The 14,273-nt window shown below is 67.1% G+C and overlaps 1 protein-coding gene across 8 annotated transcripts; it reads left to right on the top strand.

The window, feature by feature from the left end:
- Positions 1 to 1,485: 1,485 nt before the first annotated feature.
- SHROOM4 (shroom family member 4) lies at positions 1,486 to 13,887 on the top strand. Of its 8 annotated transcripts, XM_055818241.1 has the most exons (11): positions 1,486 to 1,658; positions 5,054 to 5,205; positions 6,397 to 6,528; positions 7,067 to 9,053; positions 9,261 to 9,322; positions 9,735 to 10,334; positions 10,576 to 10,691; positions 10,845 to 10,998; positions 11,083 to 11,266; positions 11,880 to 12,152; positions 12,231 to 13,887. In XM_055818241.1, the coding sequence occupies exons 1-11, from the start codon at positions 1,533 to 1,535 to the stop codon at positions 12,498 to 12,500; spliced, it is 4,056 nt and encodes a 1,351-aa protein (XP_055674216.1). In that variant the 5' UTR covers positions 1,486 to 1,532; the 3' UTR covers positions 12,501 to 13,887. The 8 variants fall into 8 exon arrangements, with proteins under 8 accessions (XP_055674216.1, XP_055674215.1, XP_055674214.1 ...); XM_055818240.1 differs by having other exon boundaries at positions 7,109 to 9,053; positions 10,576 to 10,998; XM_055818239.1 differs by having other exon boundaries at positions 9,768 to 10,334; positions 10,576 to 10,998.
- The last annotated feature ends 386 nt before the right edge of the window (positions 13,888 to 14,273 follow it).

The following is a 14,273-nucleotide window of genomic DNA, read 5'->3' as shown; positions in this document are numbered from 1 at the left end:
CCCAGCCTGCCGGCATCCGGGGGCCGCGGGCGTTGCTGGCAGGGCTGAGCTTTCCCGGCCGGCTGGGCTGTCTGCGAAGGAGATGAGTAAGAGCCGGGCCCCGGGCGGGAAGGGGAGGAGCGGGACTCCAGGGCTCCCCGGGGAACCAGCGCCGATCCACTTCCACCACTCCCAGCTGCTGCCCACTGCTGCTTTGCCCTGCCTCAGTTTCCCCAAAGGGGCACAGCAGCCCCTCCTGGACCTCGTGGGGGAAAGGCAGAGGTGAAGCACAGCCATGCTGCCACGCCTGCCTTGGGGCACCTGGCAGGCCAGGGTGGGGGGCCGGAGTGGGCAGGCCAGACAGGAGCTGGCATCGCGTGCTCATCTGCAGGCAGCAGGGCTCAAGGCGCCAGCGTGATTGCTGGGGTGGGGTGCCACGGGGAGCCTTCTGCCCCAGGGAGCTGTGGTGGGTGCTGCATCACTTCGCTGCCACTCAAACAGGCACCTCTTGCACCTGTATGAGCACTGCCAGACTGCTGGCCACACCATGCTGCTGGGCTGGGCTAGGCTGTGCCAAGCCATGCTGTGCCATGCCATGCCAGGCTGAGCTGTGCTGAGCTGGCCCTAATGGTGCTGGTCCCTGGAAGTACCATACTGTGCTGGGCGTAACTGGGTCACGCTGTGCTGAACCATCCCAGGCCAAGCTAAACCAGGCTGGGACATGCTGTGCCAAGCTGGACCATGCTTGTCTGTGTCAACCTGAGCTGAACTGCACTGAGCAAAATCAGACCAGGCTGAGTGGAGCCAAACCAGGTCAGGGCCCTGGCCGTGCCACGCTGTACTGATTTGAACCATACCAGCCCTGTGCTGGGCCACACTGAGCTGAGCCAAGCCGGAACATACCAGCCTAGCAGAGCTGCACAGCACAATGCCAGGGCTGAGCCATGCTGGGCCAGCCAGCCCATGCTGGCCCCCTTGCTATCCCATGCTGAACCAAATTGTACCGGGCTGAGCTGCGCTGTGCCAGTCCTCCATGTCACACCATGCTGGGCTAAGCTGGACTGAGTTGAACCATGCTGGCTGGGCTCTGCCAAGCTGAGCCAAGCAGCTCAGTGCAGGTCGCTGGGTCCAGCTGTGCAAGGCCAAGCTGAGCTGAACTAAGTAGCACAGTTCTGTGCTGTGCCATTGTGTGCTGAGCTGTGCCAAGCTGTGCCATGCGCTGTGCTGAGCTGTGCTATGGCTGTGCTGAAATGGGCTGAGCCAAGCCGTGCCAAGCGAGGCTGTGCCGTGCCATGCCATGCTGAGAAGTGCCATGCCGTGCCTTGCTGAGCCAAGCTGACCAGCGCTAAGCCGTGCCGTGCCTATCCGAGCCCAGCCGTTCCAGCTCAGCCGATCGCAGCCGTCCCCCCGCGCCTCATTGGCGGCGGCGGCGGAGCAGCCCCGGTGCCGGGCCGGCCCCGCCCCGTGCTCGGCCCCGCGCCGCTCAGCCCGGGCGGCGGGGGTGTCATTTCCTCCGCGGTGCGGGGCCGGGCCGCGATGGGGCAGTAGCTGCCATGGAGCGGGCCGAGGGCCGGCCCGGCGCCCCCCAGTACGTGCATGTGCAGCTGCAGGGGGGCGCGCCCTGGGGCTTCACGCTCCGCGGCGGGCTGGAGCATGGCGAGCCTCTCATCGTCTCCAAGGTAGGCGCCGCCGGACGCGGTCCCGCGTGGGCTCCGCGGCATCCCCCCCGCGAGGGGCCTCCGACCCGGGGCGGGGCGGGGCGGGGGAACACGACACCCGGTGCGCGGTGGCGATGGGGACACGGGGAGTCTCGGCCGTGGGTTCGCATGTCCCGGCGCGGCGGGGCCGTGGCAGTCTCCCGCACCCACGTCCCCCCGCGACCCGCCACGCCGAGCCGCGGGGGAGAGTGGGAGCGGGGACCGTGGGGGCCGAGGAGGCGGAGGGACAGCCCAGGCCCGGCGGCAGGAAGAAATTCCTCCGGCACATCCGTTGGGCTGGCGACGGGGGGGCCCCCCCCGGTCCCGTTCCACGGGGCGCGGCCCCTCCCTTCACGTGCTCACCCGTGGGTGCCGCGCCCCCGGGCACCCCCGGGACCGGGCTCTGCGGGGACGTTGGAGGTCACGGTGGAGGGGACCGGAGTCCGTCCCGTTCCGGCACCCCCTAAGCGCTTGGGCAGGGCCGTGCCCGGGAGAGAGGGCTGGTGTCGGGGTGCGGTGCCGCGCCGGGGGGAGGCGCGGGGGTCCATCCCGCCCCCGCGAGCGGGGAGGGCGAGGGTGGGGCCCTTACGGCCGCAGCGTCCCGCCGCGCGGGGGTCACCGATGCCCGTGGCCCCGCCGGGGCATCGACCTCCTGGGACACCCGCTGGGACCCGAGCGGCAGCCGGGAGTGCGTCCCCCGCGCCGCGGAGCTCGGCCGAGACCTTGTCACCGGGCGGTTTGGCCGCCTCCCCGCCCGGTGCCACCGTCCTGCCGGGGCCAGGGTGCTGCCGGGCCGGGCTGTGCCGCGGCCCCGGGGCTGCCTCCCTGCCCCGAGCCGGGCTGGCTGCCCCCTCGGGCCCTCCACGCCCTGCGCCGGGACGCGGGGCAGCGCGGTCTGGCTGGGGGAGCTGGAAAAGTGACTCCGGTCCCTGCCCTGCGCCCTGGGGTGGCACCGGCGGCGGGCGGGAGCCAGAGCCCTGCCGGGGGCTGGGGGCTGGGGGCACTGCCCGCCCCCCCGACTCGCTACCGGGCCTCGGGGTGGGGGGTCCCGGTGGGTCCGCCGGCTGCTGGCGGAGGGGATAGGGGGGGCAGGGGATGCTCCCGACTGCCGCTGAGAATGGGGGGTGGATCCTTGCGGAACGGGGGTGCCGGCTCCCGCGCTCCCCCCCCGGTCGGGCCGCCGCCACCGCGTGTGCTCTGCAAACAAAGGGGGCTTGTTCCAGCGCTCTGTGCTTTCAAGGGAGGGTCCCCCGGGGCGCCCACTCCGCCGCCGCGGCCAGCCGAGGTGTGTGCGTGCTGGCCCGTGTGGGGAGGGCGCAGCCCCCACCGGCAGCACAGGGGCCCCCGCGCCGAAAAGGGGAAAGGGGGTCCCGGCGCTAAGTGGGACAGTTTGGCCCCTGAGCCCGCTGCGGGCGGGATCCCTTCCTGCGGCAAGTCCCATGGCACGCTGGATTCTCTGTGGAGCTGCCAAGTGTCCCCCAGCACAGGCCCCCTCAGGCACGTTGGGAGCAAGGAGGGAGTTCTGTGTGGGGCAGGGTGGGCACAGCTCAGGAGCTGCCACGGCTGCTGTGCTTTCTAGGACAAGTCTCTCCTGGGGCAGGCAGATAATCCTGTGAGCCAGCCAGTGGCCACCATTAGGGCCCAGAGTGAACACCGGGGGTGATGTCAGGGAAGCACTCAGGGCTGGCCCAGCCAGGCAGGGCAGCAGGCAGCAGGGTTTGGCTGCCAGCGCTGAGTTTACTGGTGGTGAATGCAGAACAAGAGGCTGTTTGTGCCAGTTTTAGCTCCTGGTGAGCAATGCCAGGGCTGAGCTGTGTCTGTCCGTCCTGGCGTGTGTGGTGACCCAGACATGGGTGCAGACCCAGTGGTGTCCTGCACTGGAGGGGGACCTGTCACAGCTAACTCAGCCCTGTGGCCATGGCAGGTGGGACTGGGTGGGCGCTTGGCTGGGCAAAGGGCTGGGGTGAAGGTACAGCCTGCCCTGCCAGCCCGCACTGCTGGAGCAGCCCAGTGGTGGGCAGCAGCATGGCAGAGGTTAAGCCCAGGTGCTCCAGCCAGTGCCCTTGCAGGCAGCTGTGGACGCCGTGCCCAGGAAGGCATCCCCACAGCTGATTCTGGGGTGGGAGGGCAGCCTACTGGCACAGGTAGGCGTGTCAGGCTGTGCCCAGCCTGGGCAATGCATTGCAGTCCCCAGGTCCCTGAAAAAATGGGGAGTTGTGGGGTGCTGGGCACAGCTGTGCCAGGCAGAGCCATGGGGCAGTGCTACACTGGGCAGGCCCGGGTGCCATGTTGCCCGTGGGCAGCAGGTTGCTCCTTGAGCCCCTGTCCAGCACCATGGCTGCGAAGGGGTGCCCAGGGCTGTGTGCCTGGTGGCCAGCCCACTGGGAAGGTGCAGGTGCCACCCTGCAGCAGGGCCTGGCTGCCGAGATGGCACCGCAGGCATTGTAGGCAGAACATGTTTCTCTGCTGGACTGGACGTGGCAGGGCAGGGTGAGGAGCTCTGTCACAGGGCAGGCCAGCTTTGCCCGTCACCTTGTGGGCAGCTGTAGGGTCTGGCCAGGTCAAGCTCCACATCCACACTGGGCATGGGGACTTGCACCCCAGGTCCTGCCCCATGCACCTGCATACCCCATGCCACTGTCACCATGCAGCCCAGCAGCTGGGCTCGTTTGTCCTCCTTGCAGTGTGAGGGGCTAGGCACGGTGGTACCAGGCCATTGAGAGTGGCAGGATGGACAGAAATTTGTGTCAGCCCCAGACGCTCTGCCTGTCCCAGCTGGGCACTGCTCACCCCAGGACTGCCCACACTGCACCTACCTGCTGGGGCAGAGGGGACTTGTTGGGACCCCCCAGTTCTGGCAGCGCTGTGTCGTCCACGCCATGGCAGTATGGGGTACCAGGCTTATTTTGGCTGTGGGTGGCAGGATGGGGTAGGCATGTGCCAGGGCCAGGCACAGCTCGGCACTTCCCCTGCTGTTGGCTTCACTGCGTGCACACAGCATGATGGCATCCTTCAGGCACTGAAATAACTGCGGGTGCCCAAGCAGGGCTGACGTGGGGCTGGGAGCAGCAGTGGGGGGCTGGCACCCGTGCTGGACAAAGAACCCTTGTGCTACCCCCGCCTGCGGGGGAATCTGCTGGGACAGGACATTTTTCTTCTCCCCCCGCTCCCTGATGCCCTTTCCTTGCTCAGAAATTCATGTGACTGGGGCAGGGGGGGAGCCTGGCGCTGCAGATCCCTCTGCAGTGCCTGGGGTGCAGGCACCCCTTTCTGAAGCCTTTTTCTCCCCTGGCACCTGGTGGCAGTGTCACCACCACCCCCAGGGTGTTCTGGGGGCTGTATCCCCCCCCAACACCCCACCCCTCTTTGTTGCCCAGGTGGAGGATGGGGGCAAGGCTGCTCTGTCCCACCGGCTGCAGCCAGGCGATGAGCTGGTGAACATCAGCGGGACGCCACTGTACGGGTCCCGCCAGGAGGCCCTGATCCTCATCAAGGGCTCCTACCGCACCCTGAAGATGATTGTCCGCAGGTTGGCTGCGCTGCGTGTTGGGGGGCGGGGGGGGTGGAGGGTGGTGCCAAGGCCTGGGAGGCATCACCTGCCTGGGGCGCTGGTAGGAATCTGGCAGTGCCCCCGTCCCCAGCCTGGAGGTGCTCCGTGCTTTGGCGTAGGACTGAGTAGGGTAGTAACTGGGTAGGGGGCAGCCCCACCATGGCTGCCAGCACCCCTTGGTGGGCGGGACACCAGCCCAGGGTGCTGCCAGCAGAGCCAGGGCAGTGCGGCAGGCTCGCCACCCCCTTGCTAGGCGGTATCCTCAGAGTGTGGCCGCTCCTCTCCCTTCCTGCCTGCCTGCCTGCTGCCTGCCTGGGAAAGGAAGGAGAGGCAGGGCTGGGCTGTGCAGTTGTCCGTCCACCCCCCTGCCGACCCGCATCCACTCCCTTGGCTGCATCCCGACCGGGCTCCTGTTCCAGCGGTCCCTAGGGGTTGGGGCAGCGCAGGGCGCTGCCCACGGGACAAGGGGTGCCATGGGGCTGTGCTGGGGCTCAGCATCATCCATGGTGAGTCTGGGGGCTCTGGGCAGGGGGTGGGACCACTGTGCTAACCCCACTGCTCACCCCTGTCACCCAGCAGGTGTTGGGGCAGCGCTGGGCACTTGGCGGGTACAGGAGGTGGCATCTGCCCGTGTGTCTGTGCAGTGGCACTGGACGTCGCTGCTTGTGTGCGCTAGGGTGGCTGGAGACCCCCACAGCTGCTTGACACAGGGGGTGGGACAGGGCTTGGCACCTGGGGACCCCTCCCTGGGCACACAATGTGGCCAGATTGCTGCAGATGCTGAGGGACTGAGGAACAAGGGGGAAGGTCAGGCTTGTGCTGGGGACACAGATGTGGCCCCAGGGTCCTTGGCATGGCTGCCACGGATGGACCTTCACCCTGCCGTGGCATTGCCTCTGGGCTGTGCTGGGGCCATGTCCTCGGTCCGCTGCTGATGCTGGCAGTGGGGCTGCTGCAGGCAGGGGAGCCCCATCAGCGGTGGGGGGCAACCGTGGGATCCCACTGCCCAGCACTGGGTGCTGGCAGGGCTGGACGCTCCTCCCTGCCGTCCTCATCGAGCGGGTGCTGGCCTGGGGGGGACAGGAAGCCCCGTAGGAAGTGACTTCAGCCCTGGTTCCTCGGCCCAGCTTCCTCCCCATTCTTGTCCTCTCCTGCTGTTGCTCTTGGCAGGAGGAGCGTGCCCGTCCTCCGGCCCCATTCCTGGCATGTAGCCAAGCTCACCGAGAGCCGCCCCAACGCCCCTGCCATGCACTGCCTTACTGATGCCTTCAGCCTCTCCTGGCCCTCGGGGTGTGATGTCAGGTGAGACCCCCTGACCAGCCCCCAGGGGCACCCATGGGACCGTACAAGGGGAGGGAGCTGGCAGGGCACCTACTTGGGTTGGGGCGGGAGGGGTGTGGGGTGTGCGCGTGCTTGCTTGCCCCGCACTGCTGTCAGGCATCACCCCGTGTCCTGTGCCTGTGCTGCCCTTTCCCCTGCCTGATGACTTGCTGGCTCCGGGCAGGAAGGGGCGGTGGCTCCATCGGAGTTGGCCAGGAGCTGCCGAGTCCCTGTGCCCCTGCTGCCGGTGTGGGCAGGGCCTGAGTGGCTGGAGCCACGCACACCCTGCGCCCCTGAGCCCATTCCCCCTGCCAGCACTGGGGCAGTCTTGGTGCTGCCCCCAAGCCCGGGGATGAAGGGCGGGCGAGGGCTGCACTGGCCTGTGCCCTCCCCATCCTGGGGGGTGTATGTGGTGGGAGGGCATTGGCTCCCTGGGATCTCTTGCCCACCAGAGGGGCTGGCAGGGATCAAGATGGGGGGTGGCGGGCACCCCTAACACCGGCATGGGGCCGGGTGGCAGCGAGCTGTCCCTGCAGTGGAACCCACTGTCCCGGCACTGCAGCACCGACCGGAGCAGCTCCATCGGGAGCATGGAGAGCCTGGACCAGCCTGGCCAGGCCTGCTATGAAGGCGACCCCTCACCCATTGACCAGGGCATCTACCACAGCAAGCGGGACTCAGCCTACAGCTCATTCTCCACCAGCTCCCTCACCTCTGACTGCACTCTCTCCCTCCGCCCTGAGGAGACCACCTCTGTCGACTCCAGCCTCCAAGGCTCCTGCAAGCCCCCCAACGGGCGCTACCTGACCACAGGGGCTGAGCCACCCACCAGCCAGCACCCCGAGGCCTGGAGGGTGCCTATGCCCCCCCAGCCCCCTGTCAGGAGGGACAGTCTGCGGGCAGCCCCAGCCGGCAGAGGGGACAGGCGCTGGGTGTCAGTGTCGGTGGACATGCTGCATGCCAAGGGTCGATGGATCTCTGACACCTTCCTCTGCCAGAGGGATAGGGAGGCAGAGGCAGCAGGTGGGAGGATGCCAGTGCCATACCCCATGAAGGACCGCCTCTCTGCCAATCAGTATTACACGCTGAGCTCCCACCCCAACCGATGCCCAGCCGAGCCACACCGGGGGGAGGGCACAGAGCCTGGTGACCAGCTGTACCTGGATGGCAGCATGCACCAGGTGCCGGATGCCATGGCAGCAGGTGACAACCTGCTGCTGTCCCCCCTCAAGGGCCATGCGCCACACCGGCACAGTGCTCCTGAGCAGCTGCTGGCCTCCCAGCTCCGCTCCCTCCAGGTGGGCTCCAGCAGTGGGCGAGCCTCACCGGCCCCCGATGGGCACCACTGGACCCTCTCCCCGCTGCACCCTGAGGGCAGCCGGCCAGGGACTGCGGTGGCTGCCCAGGACCCCCAGCTCTGCCCAGAGCCATGCTGCTGCCTGCCGCCCTGCCGCTGCTGCCCTGAGCTGCAGCGAGCCTGTGGGCAGGATGGGCAGGGGGCCAGCCCAGTGCGTGGTAGTGAGGGGCCGGCAGAGGAGGAGAGCCGGGCAGGGGGCCGGCGGGCTGGGGGCCCACCCCACCGCTCTGCTCAGATGCGCCGCCGCAGCGACCGCTTTGCCACCAGCCTGCGCAACGAGATCCAGCGGCGCAAGGCCCAGCTGCAGAAGAGCCGGGGTCCCGGTGCCCCGCCACCTGGTGAGGAGCCGGTGGAGGAGGCAGAGGAGCCCCCCGAGGGCAGCGTGCTGGTGGAGGGACCCCGTGCCCCAGCCAAGCGTCTCAGCCCTGCGCCAAGCGAGGATGGCAGGAACCCCAGCTGCTCGGAGGACCGGGGCATCCCCACCCCTGACCCACTGCCGGTTCCCAAAGGACCCTCATCCCCGGAGCGGGTGGTGCGGACGGGCGGGGGCCACTGGCGCTGGTCCTCAGAGCACAAGCTGCAGTTGCAGCGCTCGCCCAGTCCTGGTGAGCTGGAGGGCTACAGCCAGGGGCCTGCGGCCCCCAGCTCCCCGCCACGGGGCACCGATGAGGCCGTCCTCCTGCCCTTTGCCGACCGCCGCCGGTTCTTTGAGGAGAGTAGCCGGCCGGTGCCACCCCGGCACAGCAAGCCCTCGGCGTGTGATCCTGGTGCCTTCCAGCCCCACGGCCCCGAGCGCCGGGACATCCGCCACCTCTCCATGGACCAGACCTATGGCCCCCCATCACCCAGCCAGCCGGCCTCCACCGGCCTCTATGCTGAGTGCTGCCGGGAGCAGCCCCCCTGCTACAAGCCGCAGGGGAGGCCGGGCGAGCTGGAGTACCTGCGGGGCTTCTACCCCTGCGGGGTTCCCCTGTGCCCTGAGCCCTGCCGCTACTGTGGCAGGGACCTGTGCACCCCACCACTGCCGCGCAGCCACACCTGTCGCTGTCACCCCCAGCCCTGGGCACGCTGCCCCGACTGCTACTGTCCAGGCCCCCGCCCTGGGCGGGAGGAGAGTGACGCCTGGCCCCCCCGGAGAGCTTTTGCCACGGTGAGTGAGCCCCCCAGTACTGTGCTGGGGAGCAGCACCGGCACCACCCTGCACTCCCAGAGCATGACTGTGGGTTGGGGTGGGGGTGCTGTGACCACAGGGTGCCCTGCAGACCCCATGCATGCCTACTGTGCCTGGGGGTCAGGGGTTGCTGGAGAGGGGAATGCTGACCCCGCTTTCACACTCCCTCTCCTTCCAACCATGCAGGAGTTTCCTCCAGATGAGTGGGAACCACCGGCAATAACCAGGAAAGCCAGCCAATCCGTCAGGTGAGCCCATGCCAGCTGCCAGGACGTGCATGCCACTCGGTGGGGACCTCTGCTAGTGAGGCACAGGGACCACTGTGATTTGGGTGATGATGTACAAAGTGCCTCCCTTAATGCCCTGGCCGCAGCTGTGCTGTACCCTGAAAAGTGGGGGGCGCGTGCCACCACGGGCAAGCAGGGCCTGGGGGTGTGAGGAGGTGCCCGTGGCAGGGGAGTCCCTCCATACCTGTCGCCAGGGGGCTAGGAGTGTCTCTGGGGGGCTGTATCCAGCACAGGGGCACTGGGAGAACCCAGGCTTTCCCCACTAGTGGGACTGGGTGACTCCAGCTGGTGAAACTGCGGCAGGGGTGGGCATGAGCTGCTGGGGGTGGGGGGTGACTATCCAGGGGGGATGGGTGCCCCTTTCTCTCCCCAGTGAGCTCTCCCACCACCAACTGGGCTTCCCAAGGCTTGGCCCCTTCCACCCGTGCTTTGAGAGCACCGAGCCGGAGTGGACACCCTGCTACCGGGCCACATCCACGCACGACCTCTCATGGGATGGTGACCGCCTGGCCTGCTCCCCCGAGAGTCCCCCGGACCCCCTGCACCGCCCACTGCGGGGCAGAGCCTTCTCTGAAAGCCACCTCAACTTGGAGCCTGCTAGCCCCCGGGGCCGCGACCAAAGGAACCTTCTCCGTGACAAGCTGGACCCCTCTGGCATCCCCAAAAAGAAGGGCCCCCCACCTCCCCGCCCACCTCCCCCCAACTGGGAGAAGTACAGGCAACGCCGGATGTCCCAGCGCCTGCTGGATGGTCCTGGGCATGGCTCTGCCTTCACCACTGCCCCTGTGCCAACCTACAGCATTGCTGAGGCTGTATGCGAGCGGACCCAGAGCCTCAGTGGGGAGCAGGGGGGCTGGTCCTGGGGGCATGCCGCTCGCTCCCCTGCCCCACCGGGTGCCTGGCCCCGACCTGAGCCCCCCAGGTCACTCCACAGGATGCCTGAGCCCGATGCTGGCAGTGCCGAGATTTGCAGGCAAGTGCCGCCATGACGTGGGGGTGGGAGCGGGGCTGTGGGCACAGCCTGGGCACGGGGTAGCTTTGGGGACATGTGGCCCTTTGAACCCTGTGTTGGAGCATCCTAATCCACCCCTTGGGGCAAGCTATGGGATTTTTTGGGGGTGGGGGTGTCCTTCCCTGGGGTGGGCATGGCCCTACATGTCCCCCATGGGTGGGCAGGGGAGCTGATGTGGGTGCCTCCACATGGGTGTTGGCAGGGTGGCAGGGGCTGGGGAGGAGCGGCCGAAGGTGAAGCGCCCTTGGGAGACGGAGGAGCAGCCCCAAAGTCTCAGCCGGAACCAGGAGCGGGGCTGGGCTGGCCCCCATGGTGTGGGTGAGTGCTCCCTGCCCCTGCATGGAGGCCCCAGCCCTGCCACCCCAGAGGCACCCAAGCCTGTCCCTGGCAAAGCAGAGGGGGTGAGCTGCCAGGGGGGCCGGCCCCAGCCCCACCATGTGGACTCGAAGGAACTGCTGTGGGATGTGGCAGGCAGGGACCGCTCCCTGGCTGGTATCCTGGCCCCCTCGGCCCCCCTCAGCACTGCCACCGAGGTGATGGGCGAGCTGCTGGTGGCGGGGGAGTGGCAGCCCCGGCGGGAGCATTTCCGGCGGGACTGGCGCCTGGAGGCCCTGGCGCAGGACAGGTAGGGCTGGCGTGGGTGTACCGGGCACTGTGCTGAGGACAGGCGGTACCCCACTGCCACGGCGCTGAGCCCGTGTCCCTGCAGGCAGGGCTTCGAGCCCATCTCGCCGCCCCCTGGGAGCACTGCCAGCTCTGCATCCTACCCAGCATATTATGGCATGGCATCGGGCAAAGCTGAGCCGCTCAGCAAGGTAAAGGAGCTGCCGGAGGTGGAGAGAAGTTCAGAGGATGAGGAGGAAGAGGTGGACCATGAGCTGGTAGAAAAGAAGGTAAAGTGGGCACTGCTGGGGACGATGCCCTCGGGGTTTCCCACTGCAATCGCTGGGTGTTCTGGAGACCAGACACATTGCTGGATGCTCACAAGGAGTGGGGCATCGTTACTTCCTTGCGGGAACTAGAGGCATCACCAGATCCTCAGGGGAACCAGGGACATTGCTGGGTGCTTGCAGGGACCAGAAGCACTGCTGGATGCTCACAGGGGCTGGGACATTGCCAGGTGCTTGTGAAGACCGGGGGTGTTGGGTGCTTCTGGGACCTGGGAGCGTCACCAGCTGCTGCTGAGAACCAGGAGCATCCGCTCAGAGGAACTGGGGGCATTGCCAGATGCTCGCAGGGACAAAGGGCATTGCTCAAGTGTTTGCAGGGACTGGGACATTCCCGAGTGCTCACAGGGACCAGGAGTGGCGCTGGGTGCTTGCAGGGACTGGGGACATTGCTGTATGTTCACGGGGTCTGAGACACTGCCAGGTGCTTGCAGAGATCGGGGACATTGCCAGATGCTTGCGGGGCACAGTGCAGCATGGCACCCCTGCACCCAAGTGCCGGTCCCCAGGTCCCAACAGGGGGTGGCCCCAGTTGCCCCTGACCCCTTCCCTCTGGCAGCTGCAGCTGATTGAGAGCCTGAGCCGCAAGCTGGCCGTGCTGCAGGAGGCGCAGCGGGGGCTGCAGGAGGACATCAGCGCCAATGGGGCACTGGGTGAAGATGTGGCTGCCCGCCTGCAAGCCCTCTGCACCCCAGGGGAGTTTGACAAGTACCGCCTCTTCGTGGGCGACCTGGATAAGGTGGTCAATCTCCTGCTCTCCCTCTCGGGTCGCTTGGCCCGGGTGGAGGCTGCCCTGGGCAGCCTAGGGCCGCATGCCCCCACTGAGGACAAGGTGAGCACGGGGCAGGGGGGCACCTGTGGGGTGTCGGGGTGCGGGACCCTGTGCCATTGCTGCCCATCTTGCCCACAGGTGGCCCTGCGAGAGAAGCAGAGGCTGCTGGTGGCACAGCTGGAGGATGCCAAGGAGCTGAAGGAGCATGTGGGGCGGCGGGAGGAAGTGGTGGGTGCCATGGTGGCGCGATACCTGCCTGCTGAGCACCTCCAGGACTACCAGCACTTCGTCAAGATGAAGTCAGCCCTCATCACCGAGCAGCGGGAGCTGGAGGAGAAGATCAAGCTGGGCCAGGAGCAGCTCCGGTGCCTGCGTGAAAGCCTCGGCCAGGCCCCCAAGGGCTGCTAGCCCCCTGACCAGCCTCCCCCCAGGACCCTGACCATGGCCCCAGCTTGCTGGCCCCTCAAGGGCTCTCCTTGCACCTGTCTGTCTGTCCAGCCCCTGCCTTTTATTTATTTTTCCAGTTTACTGAGCAGGGGAGGGGGTGGTGCCCGCCAGGCACAGGCCAGGGTGGGTCGTGCCACAGAGCTGCCCTGGGCTCTAACAGCCACCCAGCTCCCCGTGGCCCATGACGACCAGGGGGATGGATCTTGTCCCCCCCTCCCCGGGTCTTTCTGTGCCTGCAGGGGACCCTCTACCTTGCCCTGGACACCAGTGGCTATCCCGCAGCTGGTGCTGCACCGAGTGCCTTAAACACCCCCTGGCTGCCTCAGAGCATCCCCATGCAGCAGTGCCTGGAAGGGTTAAACCATTCTTGCACTCCATCATGTCTTATTTGTCTGTCATGTCTGTTTGTCCAGTTCTGTCTGTCTGTCCGATGGGAGCTGAAAGAATTTCGGCCCCGGGCATCCTTTTCCTCTCCATTGTGTCTGAAACAATGGCCCTGGTTAGCAGTTCTTTAACCCACTCCCGGCCGGCTGAGGAACTGCAGGGGGCCAGCGCCGGTGCTGGTGAGTGCTGTGCACCCCTCTACCGGGGGACACTGCGGTGCCCTGGCATGGTGCCCTGCCAGAGGAGGAGGTTCTGGGAGCAGTAGACCAGGGGCTGTGAGTGCCCCCTGCCACCAGTGCTGTGGGCACAGGGACCACCCAGCCTCATCTAGCCCTTGCCTCCAGCCTTTGCCCCAGCACTGGGAAGGATTAATAGAGGAAAAACCACCCTAAGGATGAAATGGGGTACCTGTCCCCTTCTTCTGTGCTGCAGCAGCCCCAAATAGCACTTAGACCTCACGCTGGGTCATCCCATCTGCCCTGCCGCTGCCTGTATGCCCCCATGGGCCGGGCAGGTGCCTTGCTGATTTTGCACAGGGGTTTCATGGAAGCGGCAGCAGCTGGGGGTGGGCCCCAGCCCCTTTAGGGGTGGCCATAGCTGGGCAGCCCAGCCCCAGGGTGCAGGCGGCACCCGTGCCTACCCACTTGGCACTGCAGCACACACACCCCGGTGTGGCTGCCCACGCCCCTGAGCCCGTTGAACACTATGCCCCACACCTACCTGGCCCTGCCCTGGGACAGTGCCTGGCAGGAATGGGGTCCCCCGCATGCCCCCCATCTCAGCCATGCCCTGTGCCTGCCCAGGAACACTGCTAGGACCAAAGACTGCACCCAGTGGTGGATATGCTGCTCTTGGGGGGACTGGCATCCCTTACTTAGTAGGTCACTGTGCTGGTGTCCGTGCCTTGCCGCGTGCCATTGTGCCTCTCTCACACTAAATGAGCAGCAGCAGCTGCACAACTGTTCCAACTTGTGTCTCGTGTGGTTTGTCCCTGCAGCCCCAGCCAGTGGCACTGGGGCTGGCCAGTGACTGCCAGAGGGGCAGATGCCCCAGCTAGACTGAGCCAGGTCCTGTCAAATGCTTGGGACCCAAATGCTCCCGTGGCACCACAGGCACCAGGGATTCAGCCATGGGCAGGGAGTCCTCTGCACTCAGTGCCACCAGGCTGGGTCAAGGCAGGGGACAGGGCCTGGACCCCTCCCCAGGGGCACATGGAGGCGGCACAGTGCTTGGGTGACAGTTGTAGCATTGTCCCTGGCACTCACAGTGACAGCATCACCTCCAGAGTTTTTGGGGTGGAATCAGGGCCGGGGGGGTGTCTAGTGGGGGTGGCAGTGCTCAGCGGGGTGG

This window comes from Falco peregrinus, chromosome 13, assembly GCF_023634155.1.
Source record: "Falco peregrinus isolate bFalPer1 chromosome 13, bFalPer1.pri, whole genome shotgun sequence".
Taxonomy (NCBI): Eukaryota; Metazoa; Chordata; class Aves; order Falconiformes; family Falconidae; genus Falco; species Falco peregrinus.
Note: the sequence above shows the minus strand (reverse complement) of the source record. Positions and strands in the feature narration are given on the sequence as shown.